The 19,747-nt window shown below is 41.3% G+C and overlaps 1 protein-coding gene across 1 annotated transcript; it reads right to left on the bottom strand.

The window, feature by feature from the left end:
• Positions 1 to 6,172: 6,172 nt before the first annotated feature.
• Positions 6,173 to 18,451, bottom strand: PCYOX1L (prenylcysteine oxidase 1 like). The gene is made up of 6 exons (XM_027842033.1): positions 18,355 to 18,451; positions 16,475 to 16,681; positions 14,374 to 14,548; positions 9,312 to 9,523; positions 8,518 to 8,658; positions 6,173 to 7,236 (listed from the first exon to the last, which is right to left on the bottom strand). Exons 1-6 carry the CDS (start codon positions 18,431 to 18,433, stop codon positions 6,575 to 6,577), a joined length of 1,476 nt encoding a protein of 491 aa, XP_027697834.1. The 5' UTR covers positions 18,434 to 18,451; the 3' UTR covers positions 6,173 to 6,574.
• Positions 18,452 to 19,747: the final 1,296 nt, after the last annotated feature.

Raw genomic sequence — 19,747 nt, 5'->3', positions numbered from 1 at the left:
CTGGGCTATGCATATTTGTTATGAGGAACTTTTTTAATTGTTTAATTGTTGGGGGGAGAGGAAGGGAGAGATAATAAATGCATATAAAAAATAACAAGTCTCTTTTTAAAAAGAAAGCCAATGAACTATAATAAAGACTAGACTTAGGAAAAAGTGGGGAGGAGGGGAGACAAGAGGAAAGAAAATAATACGGTCTCTGACCTCAAGGAACTTTTACACTCTATTGGGAAGTTGGGGAGAGAAGAAATAACAAGTGCATAGTATAATACAGGGTTAAAGCATGATGTGAGAAAAATAAGAAATACATAGCACTCTAAGAAAGCATGAGGCCCAAGAGAATAATTTTAGGTGGGAGTGGGAAGCAGTGATGTCATGGAAGGCTTCACAGAGTTGAACTGAGCTGAGCTGAGTACGGATAAAACGATAAATAAAATTGAGTGAACGTAAAGTATTCCCCCCATCCTGCTCCCTCTCCCCTCCTCGTCCTCCCCATCTCCAGGGCTTTGCCCTCTATTCCCAGTTCAACACTCCACTAGGGTGACGGCAAGAGAAGTGTACGTGTGGGGTGGGGGACGGGGAGGACGTTCACTGTGGGGGAAGGGGGGCAGAGAATTAGTTTTAAGCTTCTTGAGGGAAAGGACTATTTTTTCATTTTCTTTTCTTTGTATTCCCGGCCCTAGTGCCTGGCACACAGTAAGTGCTTAATAAAATGTTTGTAGATTGATTGGCTTAGCAGAACCCCTTGCAGAAAGGAAGGCCATACCCTGCCTAATCTTGACAGCCTTGTGCTTGGATTACAAATTGTTTGAGCTTGGACTGGGAATACTGTAGAGCAGGTCTGACCTCCAGATTGTTCTCTAATTCAGTAAACATCTATTAATTATATACTATTTGAAAGGCCTCTGGGGATACACAGAGAGACATGACATAGACCTTGCTCTTATGAAGTTTATAACTCAATAGAGAGAAAGATATATAGAGATAGAGAAAGAGATAGAGAGAGAAATAGAGAGAGAGATAGGGATACAGGTATGTATAGATAGAAATCTTTGTAGGTATATACACATATATGTATATATACATATCTAGATATCTATAATCTTTCTATATACACACATATGTGTATATATACATATACATATTTGTATATATGTTTATATAGATATCTAGATATCTATATCTAATCTTTATATACATATATATGCCTGTGCATGTATATATTGATATCTACATATGTATATATCTATATATGTATACATAGATATAGATATAACTATCTATATTTATACATATATACACACATACATAACTCTAGTCAGGCCTATGTGAGATAAGTGCAACAGTCAGAGACTCCATGCATAATGGAGGTTTAGTGCATGCCTAGACCATCTAAGATGGGCCAGGAGGTGAGAGGCCCCATAAAGAACTGGATATAATTAGGATGCCAAAGAACTGGGCAGGAGCCGGAGAAATCTTAGTTGTCATTCCAAGCTATGGAACTTCTGGTCCCACAACATACACACCAAAAAAAGGTAGATTTTGCTTCAATAAAAGGAAGAACCTGCTAATAATTAGAACTGTCCTACAATAGTGATCTCCCTGTCACTACTAGGTATGATAATCATAATCATAATCATATAACCTCAAAGGTGCCTTCCAAATCTGAGATTTTATATAGCGCCTACTCTTAGTTGTCCTCAAGGGCCCTAACCCTACTACACTCTTCAGAACAGCTGAATTCTGTGTGTAAGTGCAGACAGCATATGGTGACCAGCCACAGGAAACATCAGTGCTTAAGCACATTCCAAACATGTTGTTTCCAATCCTTCTTTTCTCTGTAAAACAATGCAATAAAATCCTGGTATTTGGGCCACAAGTTCTTCCAAACAATAAGTAGATACCACATGACCCTAAAATAAATGACGAACATAACAGCGTGAGGATGATTTTTATAGCTAATATCTCATTAGGAATCATCAGATTCATTGTTTACACTGCAGGTTGGCCAAAATATAGTCCTCCTTCCCCACCCCTCAGTTGACATTCAGTGGAGAAGTGGAAAGAACACAAGATCTGGAGTCAAGACGATTTGAGTTTGAATCCTGCATCAGAAACTTAAACATTTACACACACACACACACACACACACACACACACACACACGCACTTAGAATCAGACACTTAGACACAATCAGAGATTAGTAACAGCTTAACCCTGGGCAAGTCACTTAATCTCTCTCAGTATCAGTTTCCTCACCAGTTAAATGGGAATGATGATAGCACCTACCTCCCAGGGTTGTTGTGAGGATCAAATTAGTCACCATATGTAAAGTGCTTTGAACATTTTAAAGCATTATATCACAGCTAGCTTTCCTTATATGAAGATAATGATGATAACAATGATAATCATGAGGAGAGCTATCAATAAATATTTAAGCACCTACTATGTGCCAGGCACTGGAGGAAAGTTCAACCATAGCTATATCTTTGCACACATACATACCCAAATTATGTATTTGGACATCACACTTGTGATTTTATTGATGTAGGAAACTTCTGGTGAGGAAGCTATCTTTATTTACCAAAGAAAATCATTGCTGGCTCTGCATTCATCCTCCAGAGTTGCTTGAGGGCACTGAGAGGATGAGATTTGCTCAAGGTCACACAGTCAGAATGTGTAAGAGGCAGGCCTCACACGCAAGTCTTCCTTACTCAGAAGGCAGTTCTACTATCTGTGTGTGCAAATAAGTACAGGGCAGCTAGGTGGTGTGGTGGATAAAATGTTGGGCCTGGAGTCAGGAAGATCTGAATTCAAATGTGGCTTCAGACACTTAATAGCTGTGTGACCCTGGGCAAGTCACTTAACCCTGTTTGCCTCAGTTTCCTCATCTGTAAAATGAACTGGAGAAGGAAATGACAAACCACTCCAGTATCTTTGCCAATAAAACCCCAAAAAAGGATCACAAAGAGTTGTACATGACTGAACAACAACAAAAATGCATGTACATGTATAAAATGCTTATGTGTATGAAAATACATATATGCATGTATAGCCACTCAAAAGATTTTAATAAATCAAGCGCCTGTGATTATATGAGTATATGTACTCCTTCTACAAATAGTATACTGGGAGTTACTGTAAAAAGAAAGAAAAAGAAAGAAGGAAAGAAAGAAAGAAAGAAAGAAAGAAAGAAAGAAAGAAAGAAAGAAAGGCAGTAAAAAGACAAGGGAACCCCTGGGGACCGACCCTTTGATTATTGCATTAGGCTTTTTGTACTTCACTAGGGTAGGCCTTTGATGACAGACCTGGCCTATACCTCAAGTCTGCTAGCTTGTCAGAACTTTGTCAGAGCCTTTGTTCTGGCAGTTTTCAAAACCCCAGGGTGACTTCTATGCTATGTTAAGGCATGTATTATGGGAGAAATATCTCCTTTTTGAGCTCATGTAGTGGGTAACTACTACCAAAATAGATCGACTGCAGAAATTATAGAGGTTAAAAATCTATGTTTAATTTCATTTTACTTATTATTCATTATTATTATTTGTTTTTTTTATTATTATACTTAAGCACAGGTATAGGAGGTAGAAATGTAATCTTGAAAAATTACTAGGATCCTAACAAGGTTTTATAGACCAAATTATGTCAGTGACAGAGAAATAATTCTTTTACATATTGCAATTTCATACATTCTTTTGCTATAAAAGCTTTTTAAAAAGACAGATTCACAACCTATGCTTCCTTCAATGTCATAAAAGTTGAATAAACTTAGTTAAACAGAATCATAATCTCATACATTCCCTAAGGAAATAAACCTAGTTAAACAGATTCTATGGGTAAACTAAGTCAGGTTACAGATTAAACTACATTTAGAGGGTTCACAATGGGCTGATCGAGGGGGAAGATTTACACGTCACCAGACACCAAGATAACCAAGGAGCTGGGGACAACTGAGATCCTTCCTCTGGATCCTTATCTGAGTAATGTTTGAAGTCTTAAATAAATTTTCACATCCCATGAGACTTGTGTCAGTCAACTCAACAACCTCCAAACTGGGAGAAACAGCCCTGATTCCCTCCCATCCCCAGATAATAAAAATTAATAAAAGGAAACCAAAAATCAAAAATTCCTGAACACATGGGAGGAAGACTTAAGTGAGGATAAAGAAAACCTCATTACCCCAGAAGTACCCTGTTGCTTTTCTTTCTATACAAATATAGGTAATTTGATCTTGTCATTTTTATTGGTGTTTTACTAAGAGTGCAAGTATGGATCATCCTACAGTTGTACTGATAAGATTTAGGAGAAAAGTGTAGACTATTTTTTTGACAAATGTTTCCATTTTTGAAATACCCACAGAGCAGATAGATGTCAGAACAATGTAGTAGGAAAAACACTGGATTCAGAGTCAATGGCCCTGGATTCTTATCCAGCACTGCTGCTCACAGGTTACCTCTTTAAACTTGTAAACAAGTCACTTAACCTCCCTGGACTTCAGTTTCCTCATCTGTAAAGGCAGGGGTTGGATTAGATGCCCCCTAAATCATCTGCCAGCCCTAAACTCTATCATCTCAGGCAGAAGTCACTTGTCCATCTTGCTGTAGTTCAAATTAGCCGTAACTTGGACTATGAACATGTGCCAGTCTCCAGTTATCCCCATTCTATTCATTCTGCCCACATCTGCCTTCCCTCCACTCAACAAACAAAAACCCCACTTAACTGTTTCCCACCAATGGCTATATCCTGTGTCTCTATCCTTGCTGCCAAAGTGGGATATACCTTCATTCTCTCAGGAGAGCCAAGAACTGGCCAGTTTGTTGAAGTCTTGACAGGGACCATGGCCTGCTTCCCCAGAGACAAGGAGAAGAGATAAATCTCTCTTCAATTTCTACCTATTCTTCACAGCTCATTTCCTTCCCAGCTTGTTTCTGGAATACATCTCTGCTGCTATCTCATTCTGGAACTTTCCTTAGGAACTTTGCAGGGGCTTCCTCATCCTGGAATATCCAACTACCCTGGAATATTCCTGGTCCCTTTCTCCCATTGTCAAGTTCCTTCTGGGGCCTCCCTTTTGTGGAACAGTCCAGGCTGCCCTTCCTTCCCCTCCCATGCACCTAAGTACCTTCTCACTCCCCTCTAGAACATGAATTCCTTGAGGTCAAGGTCAAGTTTAACACAGTGCCTGACACATAGTAAACAGTTCATAAACGCTTGCCTTTTTTCGTCCCTTGTTCCTTTTTTCCTTCCTTCCTCTTCCTGTTTTCTGAACACTACCTATTTGGCTTTTCAAGGACAAGCCATAATGCTATCTTCACATTTGTCTTCTGACTTCTTTTATGAGAATGTCCATGTTTATGGGTACAGTTGTTTCAGCAGCACATCAATCCAATAGCTGGACAAAGATCTCATATTTAGATTATCAAGAGTTAAAACTGTCTGTAGTCTAAAAACCACGTGATTTCAGCATCCCTTGCCTCCTTTTTTCATCACTCTGCAAAAGCAGGACAAAACTGAGAGTCATTTTGTACTTTTGTTTCATGGTCAAAGAATTCATCACCTAGAGGTCAACCAAGTGGACATAGACCTTTATGAACTTAGCTAGTCTTGTCCTTGATTACTGGACACCATTTGTTTCTTCCTCTTTTTTTAGTATTTTTCCCCAATTACATGTTAAAATAATTTTTTCAAATTTTTTTTAAAGTTTTGATTCCAAATTCTAACCTACCCCCCTCCATGATGACACCATTTGTTTTTAACACCATAGTCAGGGCCTTTCCAACTTGGTAGAAACTGCCAGAGCTCAGGATCAACTGGCAAGCTGGGCCTTGGTTTTCTAATCTGTAAAATTAGGGGGTTGGAATAGATACAGGGTTAACCAGGGATCGATGAACTTGTTTTTTTTTTAATATTTTATAACTATTTCAATATAGTCCATTTCCTCTGTAATCCTATATATTTTGTTTTATTTTATTCACTTAAAAACATTATTCTAAGAAGCGGTCCATAGGCTTCACCAGACTGCCAAATGGGTCTGTGAGACAGAAAAGGTTAACAATACTGGACTACATGATCTGTAAGGTCAGGTATCGGGCTAAATCAATGCTGTATCTTTTCCCACTCCTATCTCCACTCTTACTTTACCCTTCAATCAGGAAACCAGGAGTTGAGTCAATGGCAGATTTAGAAGACTGATTTTTATTTAAAATTAAATAAATAAAAGAGGTGTAATTTTGCCTCCACTTTCCCTTCCCCGAAGGCAATTACCCCCCAAAATCCATGAAAGGCAAGCAGAAAGGTCTGACAGAGGAGGGAGAAAGGATCACACAAGACATATCAAGTGCGTGGGACACAGGTTTCCCTTTACTTTAGAAGCTATCACTGATTTGGGATCAAGAGTCATCATTACAGGATACTTTAAGCTCCAAGAAGACAGAGGCCCTGTCTTATCCACATCTGTATCACATTAAGCCTTTAGAGTACAGGACTCCACAAGAAGCAAGTGCTTAATCAATGTTCTTTAGATGAATGCATGAAGTTTCACAGACTCCTACCCATCTCCCTTTCTTCTAGTAGTTCTCACAATTCAGTCTTAATTTTGTGTATCAAGTCCTTCTGATCAATCTTATCCAGGTCTTGGTACCAGCGGTTATAAGCCAAGAGGGCCACATTTTTAGCTGCCACAGCACTTATTTCCACAGAACTAGCTACCCACTCGAGGGCATTGAGGTAGAAGAGCTGGTCATGGAGGGCAAACAGTGGTGTAGCCATACGAGAACCATACTGTGGATAGGCCTGCCATTGGGCTGTCTGGACTGAGTAATAGGAACGGAAAAGGCTCTTCAGCTGGGGACGTTCCAAGGGCTGGGGGGACAGGACGCGCCAAATGGCTGCTTCCTGCGGTTGCTTCCTTCGGAAGGTAGCTGAGATGTTGACAGGGCAAATGTTGTCCAGGGCACAGAAGAAGAGATTAGGGGCATCTGTAGAAAGAATGCTGGCAAAAGGGAAGAGCTTGGGGTCAGGAAAGCCAAAGTAAGAGGAGTTGAGGTAGCCATGGACCAGGGAGGTGACGGTGGATTGGAAGGAACCAACAAACTCCTCGAAGGGAGGCTGAAAGCCGTCAAAGGTGATGTTGCTGTTACTGCCGACGTAGAGGGGAGTAGCAATGACTACTATATCATAGAAGTCTGAATGCATTTTATCCTCCTTCTCATACCACACCTGATAAAGGGCTCTCCCTTCTGAGGAGAGAGATAAGAGAGAACAAAGATCAATTTATCTCTTGGCTACTACCTACTTACAACCCTACATGTCTACTGGAACATATAATAAAATACCAGACACTTGACTTGGAATCAGGAGATCTGGGTTCACATGCTATCTGAAACACTTGCTGTAACCTTGGACAAGTCACTTAACTTTTTTGGAACTCAGTTTCCTCATCTGTAAAATGGGAATAATAATACCTATATTCAGAGAACCTATTTCACCAAGGAGTTGTGAAGTTCAAGAGAAATAATGGATTTAAGATTCTTTGTAAAATGTAATATACTATATACAAATTCTACATATATACATATCAGTTCTTATCCCAATTTTTTCATTAACTTGCTGTGTGGCTGTACAAATCACTTCACCTTTCAGTTATTTTCTCACCTGTACAGTGAAGGTATTACCTCTCCTTTCTACCTTACAGAGTGTGTAGGATCAGATCATATGGTATATATAAAAACATCCTGAAAAGCACAGATTACACACTGTACCAGTAGACAAGATTAGCATTGCTTCACTGCAGAGTGACCACAACCATTAAAACTGCCCTGATCAGGCTACAGACCTGTTAGTTCTAGCTACACTCATTTTCATTAGTGACCCTGAAGAATTCCCCTATCAAAATGTTCTTCTTTTCAGGGTACAGCTCCTCCCAACCCACCCTACCCCCATTTTTCAATCACCCTCACCTTCTCAAACCCCAATAGTAACTCCCCCCGACTTTCCAAGGAGCACAACATTATTCCCTTTGTCTTAGGATCCTGGGCAAGGCCAATGGCACCCCAGAAAAGATGAAGCCAGTGAATGATTTCCCAAGAAACAACACAGCAGAGAAAAAAGTGCAGTGGAAAGAGACAAGTACCGGGGGCCCCGAAACCTCACAATGCTAGTTCTGACACTGCTAATAATAGGCTGTGGGACCCTGGGCAAGTCACTTCCCTTTTCAGGGCCTCAATTTTCACATCTGTAAAATGAAGGGCTTGTTCTAAGACTCCAAAAGTCCCTTCTTATTCTAACAATACATGATCCTGTGGCTAGAAGCGTAAAGACAGTGCCCTCTAGTGTCTGAAATCACTACTGTAGATGCCTTCTGCTGTTTCCCTAGTTACCCACAAAATAGGGTTTGGAGATTCAAGAGGCAAAAATGTCAAAGCCTCTGAGACACTATAGTGACTTTGCCTGGGCCAAAGAGGTGGCTCACTGCCCTTCCATGCTGTCTACTTGCTCCCTTTGGCTTCTTGGCCACCCACCTGTGTTGTGCAAGGCCACAGAGGTCACCCTGGCGTGTATCACATTGGCCTTAGTCAGCTTCAGCAAGCCTGAACATACTAGCTTATTGCCCCCTTCCACAGCCCACAGGTTCCCCTGTATTCCAGCAAGTGACATCGCTCCTGGAGGAAAATGAGAGAAAAACGTGGTCATTTTACTCTGAGGGTCAACAGGGTGGAGAGGCTAATTTTTAAAAATTACTTCTAGTTTTCAACATTCACTTCCATAAGCTTTTGTTTTAAATTTTCTGCCTCTCCCTCCCCCCCAAGATGGAGTGCAATCTGATATAGGCTCTACATATACATTCCCATTAAACACATTTTCACATTAGTCATGTTGTAAAGAATTAGAACCAATAAGAGGAACCACAAGAAAGAAGAAACAAAGCAAAATGAAGAAAAAAAAAGAACAAATAGTATGCTTCCATCCGCATTCAGACTCCATAGTTCTTTCTCTGGATGTGGATAGCATTTTCCATCATGAGACTTCTGGAGATGTCTTAGATCTCTGCTTTGCTGAGAAGAGTTCTGTCTATCAAAGTTAGTCATAGCACAACGTGGCTGTTACTGTGTACAACGTTCTCCTGGTTCTGCTCACTTCACTCAGCATTAGTCCATGAGAGGCTAATTTCTTAACAAATGTTCAATTCCCAAACACTGTCTACTATGGTTCCTGAAAAGTGCACAGAAGATCTCCCTGGAAAAGTCAAGGAGGGCCCTCCATTTGAGAGATATTGGTACAGGCTAAGAAGACAAGTCAAAAGCCTGAAGCTCACCTGCAAAGGCTGCCATTGTTGCAGACTGCCCATAACTGGCACGCAGCAGAGCTGTGATCACCTCATCAATGAAGCGCTGTGTAACTCCCACTTCGAGCAGACATTCTGCCACAGAGCGCTGGGTCATGTTGATAAAGGTATATTCACCCACTGAGTACAATAGCTCCTCCACTCCTGAAAAGGCATAGCCATGTGCCTGGTACTTATATATTCTGAAAGAAAAGAAGAAACCCCCAACGAGGGCCCAGGCTTGTGAGTATATCCCAAACAGAAGCACTGCTGAGTCACTCTGCCGTAGTAGTGGGTATACAGGGCAGGAGGAGAAGACTTATGGGACCCTCTATAATTCCTGAATGCAGAGGACTTAGGAAGAAAGTTGGTGTGAGGCAATGTAACAGAAAGAACACTGGATTTGGAAACCAGAGACTTGGGTTTGAATCTCAGCTCCACAACTTACTAGCTGTGTAATGCTGGACAAGTCATTTCCCCTCTTTCAGCCTCAGTTTCCTCATGTGTAAAATGGAGAGAACAGTACTTGTATTACTTACTTCATAGGGCTGTAACAAAGATCAAATGAGAAAATGTACAGTGCTTTTCAAACTTTAAAATGCTATGCAAATATCAACTATTAAAACCTTATTATGGTTCTCCTTATTTTCTATGTATCAAACTTGTAACTATCACCATAGTTCAAATACTTCATCATCATATATTTAACAGTAACTTAGATCACTCAATCAACCAATCAATAAGTATTTATACTTATGTGCCAAACACTGAGGAAACAAAACCAAAAGTGAGACCATCTCTGCCGCCAAGGATGGCATTCTAACAGGGGAGACACGGCATATGTATACACATACATGCACATATACACACATGTACAAAGATATATATACACACGCATACATATTTATATGTATACATATATACACACATATTTATATACACATATACACACATATATATATATATGAATATACAAAATGTATACAAGGTGGTCTGAAGAAGCAGGGCACTAACAGTTGGGAGTGGGTGGCGACCAGGGAATCATCTTCATGAAGAAAATGAAGTTTGAGACAAAGACTTTTTCCCACTTGGTTGCTTCCCTTCTTATCCTAGATTTTGTCTGTGCAGAAGCTTTCAGTTTCATGTACTCTAAGTGATATATTTAACCTTTTGAAATTGCTTCTATCCCTTGTTTGATTAAGAATTCATATCCTACCCAGTGCTCTGAGAGGTATAGGATCTGCTCCTCTCCTAAATTTTTTAATAGAATCATCTTTAATATTAATATCACATATCCATTTAGATTGTACTGTGGAAGATGGTGTAAGGTCTAAGTCTCATTTCTGGCAGACTGCTTTCTAGTTTTCCCAGTTTTTTTGTTTATCAAACAGTAGGCTATTGAGTTCCACTGTTTCTGATTCTCCCTTGTATGGCCTATTTCATTTCTCTACCTTCTATTTTTTACCTAATACCGTATGATAACTGTTGTTTTATAATACAATTTGAGGCCTGGAAGTGCTGTTCTTCCTTCATCCATATTTCTTTTCACCATTGCCCTTGATTCTAGATCTTTCTTTTCCCAAATGAATTTTATTATTTTATAAAGTTCTATAAAGTATCTCTTTGATATTCTATTGGTATAGCATTAAAAGTATAAATTAATTTTGGTAGCATTGTCATTTTTATTATTTTGGCATAGCCCATCCATGAGCAATGAATATTTCCCCAGACATTTAAGCTGTTCTTTATTTGTTAGAGGACTTTGTCATTGAATCCATATGAGATTCTTGTGTGCTTTGGTAATCTGATCCCCAGATACTTTTTGTATTTAGTAGTTATTTGGAATGATTTCCCTTTCTACTATTTATTCTTGGATTCTGTTATCCTTATATAGAAATGCAGTTAATTTTTAACTGCATTTTTGTAGCTTGCAACTTTGATGAAGGTATTAATTGTCTCAATTAGTATTTCTGCTGATTCCCTAGGAATTTTCAAGTATACCATCACATTATTAACAAAAGGATAGTTTTATCTTCTATTTATCTATCCGTATTATTGATATTGCTAGCATTTCCAGAACTATGTCAAACAACAGTGGAAAATTGGGAATCTTTGGTTTGCTCTCGTGTTTATAGGAAGAGATTCTAGTGTATCCTTACTATGTGTGATGCTTGCTTTTGGCTTTAGATAGATACATTTTATGTTATTAAAAAGAGAGTCCCAGGGCAGGTAGGTGGTGCAGTAGATAGAACACTGGTCCTGGAGTTGGGAGGCCCCGAGTTCAAATCCAGCCTCAGACACATGATATTCACTAGCTGTGTGACCCTGGGCAAGTCACTTAACCCCGACTGCCTCGCCAAAAGAGAGAGAGAGAGAGAGAGAGAGAGAGAGAGAGAGAGAGAGTCCCTATGTACTTATACTTTGTAGGGATTTTAACATAAATGAGTCTTGTACCTTGTTACAGGCTTTTTCTGCAAGAAGATGAAGCTTGGGCTGAGTCTCTAAAGTAACTAGAGATCATAGCAAGCAACTAACTGCAAACATTTCCTCCCTGGCTGCTCTCCTGGACTTCATCATGGTCCCCAGAAACTCATTTTCCTGCAAGATGGAATCAACTCTAAAACTCACACCTTCTCAGTATCCTTGCCCCTGTGGCCCCTCCCTTTCTCTAACTGAAACAGGTGGAAGGTGAATAGAGGAGACCTCTTCCCAGATCTTCCACTTAAGGAGGGGGCCCAGGGCACAATCTGGCTTCAAGATTTCGACATGTCCCTGAGCCTTCTCCTCCACCCTTTTCAGCTTTGTTTTATGTGTGGCCTTCCCCAATTAGATAGTGAGCTCCTTAAGCCCAGATGCTGTCTTTTGTCTTTCTTTGTATCCCCATTGCATCCCACAGTGCCTGGCACAGAATGGATATTTAATAAATGTTTACTGACTAATATGTAACTAGGCTCCTTGCCTCCAGTTTCTCCTCTCTAAAAAGTTTTCTCATCTATAAAATGAATGGACTAGATTATACGATCTCAAGGGCTCTAGTTAAATTGAGCTTGCTGTTTCCCAAACATATCTTATACTTTCTTGAGTCTATTCTATTGCTTATATTATTCCCTTCATCTGGAACGAACCAGTTTCTCTACTCTACTCCCCTTTCTAGCTGTCTCTACCAAAACCTTAGCTATCCTTCAAAACGCAGTTCTAAGTCCTACAAACACACTTACAGAGTAGTCTTCCCAATACATACATATCCCTTAGGAAATGTTACTTACTCAAAAACCTTAAATGATCCTCTTCCTCTCCCCTTTCCCACTGCTGATAAAATAAGATTAAGTTCCTCATTTTGGCATTCAAGGTCTTCAACCAGCTAGCCCCATTTCAACTTTACTTTTCCCTCATATGTAGCCTACACTCCAGCCAAACTAAACTTGCTGTTTACCAGTCACGTCTTCTACCTTCTTAAATCAGTTTTGCTGTTCATTCCATTCCCAAAACCTGCAATATACCACATTCCCTCCCCTAAGTCCAACTATGTGTGTCTACCAAAATATTAGACATCCTTCTAAATTCAATTCAAGTGCTACCTTCTCCTTCCCTAAGTATCTCCACTAGATATAACACCCTCCTCTAAACTTCTAATGATAACAATAGGTCACACTGCTCGAGTTCTTTGCAATTTATACAGCACTTTTTTTCAAAACATCTCTTTGAAGTAGGTAGTACAACCATTATTGTATTATCCCCATTTTACCCATGAGAAGACTGAGGTTTTGAAATTCCATGCTCTTAGTCACTCTGGGATTCAGTTTCCTCATTCATAAAATGAAGGTTAGACTAAATGAGATTTCCAAAGTCCCTTGCAGTTATGGCTCTACAATATAATCTGAATGAGTGCTCAATGAATGAAACATAGAGCACAACCCTAAAAATAAGAGCTATTTGAAAGAAGAAACGTACACAAGTATGCTTATTCTATATATACTTAAATATACATTTGTCTCTCTGTTTCCAACTTAAGTTCCTTAAAAGTAAGGATTGTTTCATTCTTGTTTTCGTGCCTCCACCACCTAGCACCGTTGGTACATGGTAAGAATTCAATAAATGTTTTGAAATGGAAATGGAAAGAACCAAGAAAAAAAAAATGAAATGTTGAAAATTATAAACAAAAGGCTTGGCCCCAAAGAAGAGATATGAGAAGATACCTCCCCCTCCTTCTTTGCAGAGGTATACAAGGGGAAATTTAGTCTATAAAAACAAAAGACATCAATGAAAATGTATTTTTTTAAATGCTTGTTGATTGTATTATTATAGGCCATACTGAGGTTTTTAACAAGCTAGATATACAAAAAGAAAAGAAAAAAGTATGGTCTATAGTCAAACCAATATGGTAAACTATAAGCTATTTGAGGACAGCAAACACTCCCAGTCTTCTACCACTTTGCTATGTGATTCATAGGAAGTCACTGACTCTCTTTGTGCCACAGTTTACTCATTTGTAAGATGACAATAATACTACTTGAACTGCCTAACTCACAGGACTTTGTGAGGAAAGAGATTTGTAAATAGAAAAATATTATAGAACTAGGAATTATAATTACTATTATCATGATTAAACTTCTTTTATAGCCCCTACTAGTGTGCCCATCACAGTCCTGGATACGTAGCCTAGGATAAACACACAAAATATAAGCTAATATGTTTTCAAGCTGTCAGGGACCTCAGAAGTAATCCAATACAATCTCATTTTACAGATAGAGAAACTGAGGCCCAGAGAAGCTAAGTGACTTTCCCAGTGTCAATCAGGTAATAAGCAGCAGAGCCAGGATTTGAACCAAAGTCCTACTACTCCACATTCAATGTTTTGGTTTGTTTGTTTTTTCCCATTGTGTCAAGACTATCACCTCATACAATTAGCAATTCTCATTCTAGGCTTTCTTTCTAATATCTATGCTAATGTAACTAACTATAGAAGAATAGCTGAACTGACTCTCATTCAATCCACCTCTAGCCAATCTATTCAAAATGGAATGTTCTCACCGAGTCCTCCACAGGGCCACACCTCATAAACTTTTCCATGACTTCCTCTACCCACATCTGCAGCCGCAGGAAGCTGATGCCATAGTGCCACCAGACTCGGAAAAGGTTTAGCAGGTACCAATCTGTCTCTTCCAGAATAAGCTGCTCACCACCAAATATGGCACTCTTCCCTGCTACCTCCCGCCGCTGTTTCAGACCTGAGAAAACAAAGAAGCTGCTCAATTCCTTTTCAGAGATGATCCAAGGTTGGGAGAATCCAAGCTGACATGATGAGGATTTTCAGTGTGACCATAGAAGCAAACATCTTTGAAGGGCTTGAGGAATGTTTCAAAGAATGAAAGACTCTTAAGGCTTGATGAGAGTTCAGAGAGTAACTCATTCAGCTACTACCTAAACGGAGGGTAGGGAACCTGTGGCCTCAAGGGGAGGTTCCCCACCCCTGACCCAAACAATAATCCCCTCTTTTGGCATGTGGACATCTAGACTCTGCTTGAAAACCTTCCCCAAACAGTCCACTACACTTGAGGACAACTTACCGTCACATTAAAGCTAAAAAATGTCTTGCTACAACTTATGATAATAATAGCTAGCATTCATATAGCACTTTGCGGTTTGAAAAGTGCTTTATATATGTTATCTCATTTGATCCTTGAAACAATTCAGTGAAGGAAATGATATTAATATTATCCCTATTTTATAGATGAGGAAACAAAGGCAGAGAGAGATTAAGTGATTTGCTGGGACACACATCTAGTAAGTGTCTGAGGCCAGATTCAAACTCGGTTCTTCATGACTCCAAGTTTATACTCTAACCACTGTGCCACCTAACTGCCACAGTTCTGGCCTCTGGATTCAAGCAGAATAATCACAATCTTTCAAATATTTGAAGGCAGAGTTCCAGCCTTTTGACTTAAGTCATTTCTCCAGACTAAACATCCCTCCCTTTCTTTCAACCAATTCTCACACGTCCAAGTTTGCAGTCCCAATCTGTTTATGCTGTCCAGAGCAATAGAAAGAGAATCATACTCAGAATAAGGAGGCCTGAGTTCAAAATTGACTGTGTGATAATGGGCAAAACCCTTCACCTCTCGTTTCCTAGATTCCTCATATAATTATGTGTAATACCCACCTCAGAGTTGTTGTGAGATAAGAGCATCATAAACCTTAAAGATCTACTATTGTTCAAGATGCTAATTATGGCCTGATAAGCCTTTAGGGAAAAGGAGGGAATGGAGTGGGGGAGAAGCCTGTGGTTTTATTCAGTGGAATCACTTTAAAGGGTAATCTTGCTCTAGTAGTAGGCTTTGCTGATGATTTCATAATAGAGTCAGTGATACCATCATAGCACCCAGGATCTAAGTGTCAAGGACAATATTACATGAATACGCTTGCCTGTGAAAATTCATGCCTGTCTTCAGTAGCTGTGTGACTCTAGGCAAGTCACTTAACCCCACAGCCTAACAAAAAAAAAAAAAATCATGCCTCTCCCACCATCCTTAGCTAGGGAGATTTTGGGCCTATCCACCAAAGTTTCTGGACCAACTTGAAGGTTTAAGTATACTTATCTTGGCCCTAAGATCCAATAATAAACTGGAACCTGAAATTCTTCTGAGACCAGGTCTAAGACTAGGACCAGCTATCATCTAGGGATAGGGAGAAAGACTAGACCTATGATTTCACTGGTGTAGGGAACTCCAGATGAGGAAATCCCTTCTTCCAATGTTGATCAGCACCTTCTCTGTAAGCCTTAGAGGGCTACTTAGCACAGTAAGAGTTAAGACTAGGCCAAATGTAGGGTCTAGGGCAGATTTCCCAAGGACTCAATAATTAAAACAAACACTATCCTTAATAATTATGCCAAGTAACCCTTCCCATTACACAACCTGGAGAAAGGAGTGTTTCTCATCATGTAAGATAACTGTCCTGTAGCCTATTAATTCAGAGAATCGGGAGATGGGAGAAATATCAGAGGTTCGGCTCAAAGAACATCAGATTTGAAGTAAGAAGATCTAGATTTGAATACTGTGTAGAGACTAAAGGATTTCTAAGTTCCCTTTCAGTTCTTGAACCTTTGCTTCCCCTTCCCCTGGCATCCCTAGTCAGCTGCTGCAGCCCTCACTTACCCAGGAGTTTGACAAAGTCCTGCATATGCAAGCTGAAGGAATTGAATGAGGCACCACCACTTTCATATTGCTGTTTGTTGACAGTGATGGTAGCCAGGCGGCCTCCAACAGTGCCCTTTTCGTACACATCAATCTGTACCCGTGGCCCAAAGAGCTGCTGAAGGAAATGGGCCGCTGCTGAGCCCCCAATTCCAGCTCCCACGACCGCTGTTAGCAAGGAGAGAGTGAGAGAGTGAGAGAGTGGAGAGAGAGAGAGAGAGATGAGGACACAAAGGAACACAGGGCAATGATGAAAGTGAAAAGTCCACAAGCAAACCAGAACTTTTGCTTTAAATCATTTATTCATTCAATAACCATTTATTAAATCTTGACTATCTACAAAGCCTTGTATTAGGCTAAGCTAGAGGAGATACAGAGCTAAGACAGCATGCATTCTGAATTCAGAAAGCTTCTATCACAGCACATTGGAAAGCATTAGGTTTGTAATTAAAGGATCCGGACTTAAATCTCCAAGTTATATAAACCTCAGTTTCCTTTTCTTTCCAGATTCTTGGATACCTACAGTCTAGTAGGAAGGATAGGACATGGACACAGATAACTTTAACACAACTTGGGACAATGGAAGTTCAAAGAAGTGGACCAAAAAGTGATAGGAGATCTGAGAGATTCCTTTCAGCTGAATGGCTTGAGGTAGAAATCATACAGGAGGTAGTCTCTGCGTGAGGCTTTGAAAAACAGGAAGTATTATAATTGACAGAAATGGAATCACATAATTTTAGAGTTAAAATAGAAAAACAAAGGATAGGACAACATGAAAAGATGGTAAGAATGTGGAGTGTGAAACGTAACAGTGCAAGTTAAGGTTGAAAAGGTAGGTTAGAGATAGATTGGGGAAGGAGTTGCAGGCACATCAGGAGTTCAGACTTTATTCAGGAAGCCGTGAAAAGCCACTTAAGAGGTTTTAGAGTGACCTGACATAAAAGATGATGCTTTATTTCATTAACGAATTTAATTTGGTAGCTTGTGAAGGATGGAGTGGAAAGAGGAAAGACTAGAGGCAGACAGACAATTCAATAAGGGATCTATTGGAATAGTGTGGGCAAGTACGATCTTCAAACATCTGAAAGGTTATTGCAGAGGAGAAGGACTGCAGTTCTACTAGGCCCTTACAGATAGAACTAGGGGCAGAGGTGGCAGTGGGGTGGGGAGGAAAGAGAAGCTACCGAAGGACAAGGTATACAAAGACCAGATCATTCTAAATCTTGGACAATTCCTGGATTTATCTGCTGGTCTTTCCCCAGCTCCCAAACCTTCTACATGGCTGTCAGCCCCACTCCCTACTACCCCACCTTCCTGAGTCTGCATCCCTAGACTGCTGCTCCCCCCAGCATCTGTCCCTGAGCTTTGCCTCACTATCCCTATGGCCCCATCATCCCCAATCTCAGCTTCAGCCCCTTGCCTAGGACTCCCACGTGAATCCTCCATCCATGGCCCAGACCTCCTTCATCCTTGCCTTCACCCAGGCCTGTATATTTCCCATCCTCCTCATCATTTGGGGTCTGGGCACTCTCAACTTTCTCTGTGGCCTAGCCCTTCCCCACGGAAGGTCTCTCTTATGCATAGCCTGGACTTCCCCATTCTCCCCTGGAGCAATGCCCTGGTCCTCTCCCATCCTCCTCCATCCTCCTCCATTCATTCTCCCCATCCTCAGTGCTTGATTCTTCCCCGTCCTCCTCCCATTCACGGCATGGCCCTTCCCCACCCTCCAGGGCCTCGCCCTCCTCCAGGATCCCCTCCATCCTCCGGCCTGGTCCTCCTTCATCCCCCACCCCACCCCCCGCAGCCTCCGCCGCTCCGCCCCCGGCGCTCTCGCAGGATACCGATTTTCCTGGGCGGGGTATCTCTAGATGCGGCAGCCGAGGCCACCAGGGTGATGAGAAGCACGGCGGCGCCCGCCATGAGGCTGCTCGAGGTGGGGGCCGGCCTAGGCTGGGCAGCGGGCGGGCGGCGCAGCGCCGGTGGGAGACCCTGCGGGCCACCGCTCCCCAGCCTTGGCACAACAGGCGGCGAGCCCCAGCACTCTGCACCCTACCTGAAAGGAGGAGAGGGCGTGGTGGCGGGGGAAGGGAGGGAAAGACTCCCACGGCCGAACCCATAGGCTGCTCGCTAGACCTGGCCCCGCCCCGCAACCGCCATTGGCATACTTGCCCGCCCATCCTGGCTTCGGGTTTCTAATTGGTCACCCTTCTTACCGACTCTCAGAGACCCTACCTTTCATTGGCCTCATAGTCCCTCAAAATCCCGGCCCCCCACCACCACGCTTCTTACTGGCCAACTCGCCTTCTATCCCTCGAGATCGGGACCTCTGATTGGCCCTAACAGTAGTCAGGGAGTCGGGGGGGAGGGGGAAACAGGGTGTCGTCTGAAGGGTCTTTGTCCCCAGATATTATTTCATCCTTAGCCCAAATTCTAGATCCTGGTCCATTGAGCAGGGGATCCAAAACCTTTAAAATCATAGGACTAAGCTCTAAGTCTTACAGATTCTGACACTCATTTTGCTAGTAAAATATATGATCCCAGAGAACAGACTGTTTTTCCGGTCTTTGGTGCCCAGCAAGGTGCCTTGTAAGGAGTTGGTATTTAATAAGGCAAGAATTGAAACTGAGGCACAGAGAGGTTGACTAAGCATGTGCACTGAGGTAGCCAAGGCACTGAATAGCAAAGTCTGACTTCAAACCCATCTTCTGACTCCAAAACCCAGCTGAGCAGACTGACTCCCAACAGTCCCTTCTCCTATGATTCACGGGGATTTCTGGCTGATAGAACAAGCAAAAGTGGAACTGACACACCGAGGATCAAAAACAGGGGAAGCTAGATAAAAAATACATAGAGTTAGATCACTGGAGACAGTCTAGTGATGAGGAGTGTTGATTTGCAGCCTATTCCTCATGGGGCACCATTCCTAGTCTCTTAAAGAACGTGGGTAGTCTGAGTACTAGCATATCTCAGGTATTGGAATATATTGGAATTTGGAGGTAGTTACTAAGCAAAGCTCCTGTGTATTGAAGAATAAATAGAATAGGGGGGTTGGGAAGCGAGGAAGATAAAGCCAATTACTTTTCAGAGAGGAAGAAAGAACTAAGCAAAAAACTTTAAGGCAGTATAAGGAATTTGTTCTAAGGAAGTAAGGGAGTTCCTGGGTGAGTGACTACATCTGAATGCTGTCAAAGTCAGAATTCCTAGGAGGGAAAACAACTCAGTTGGGGATGTGTC

The sequence above is a fragment of the Vombatus ursinus genome, unplaced genomic scaffold, assembly GCF_900497805.2.
Source record: "Vombatus ursinus unplaced genomic scaffold, bare-nosed wombat genome assembly UNPS02014863.1, whole genome shotgun sequence".
Taxonomy (NCBI): domain Eukaryota; kingdom Metazoa; phylum Chordata; class Mammalia; order Diprotodontia; family Vombatidae; genus Vombatus; species Vombatus ursinus.
Note: the sequence above shows the minus strand (reverse complement) of the source record. Positions and strands in the feature narration are given on the sequence as shown.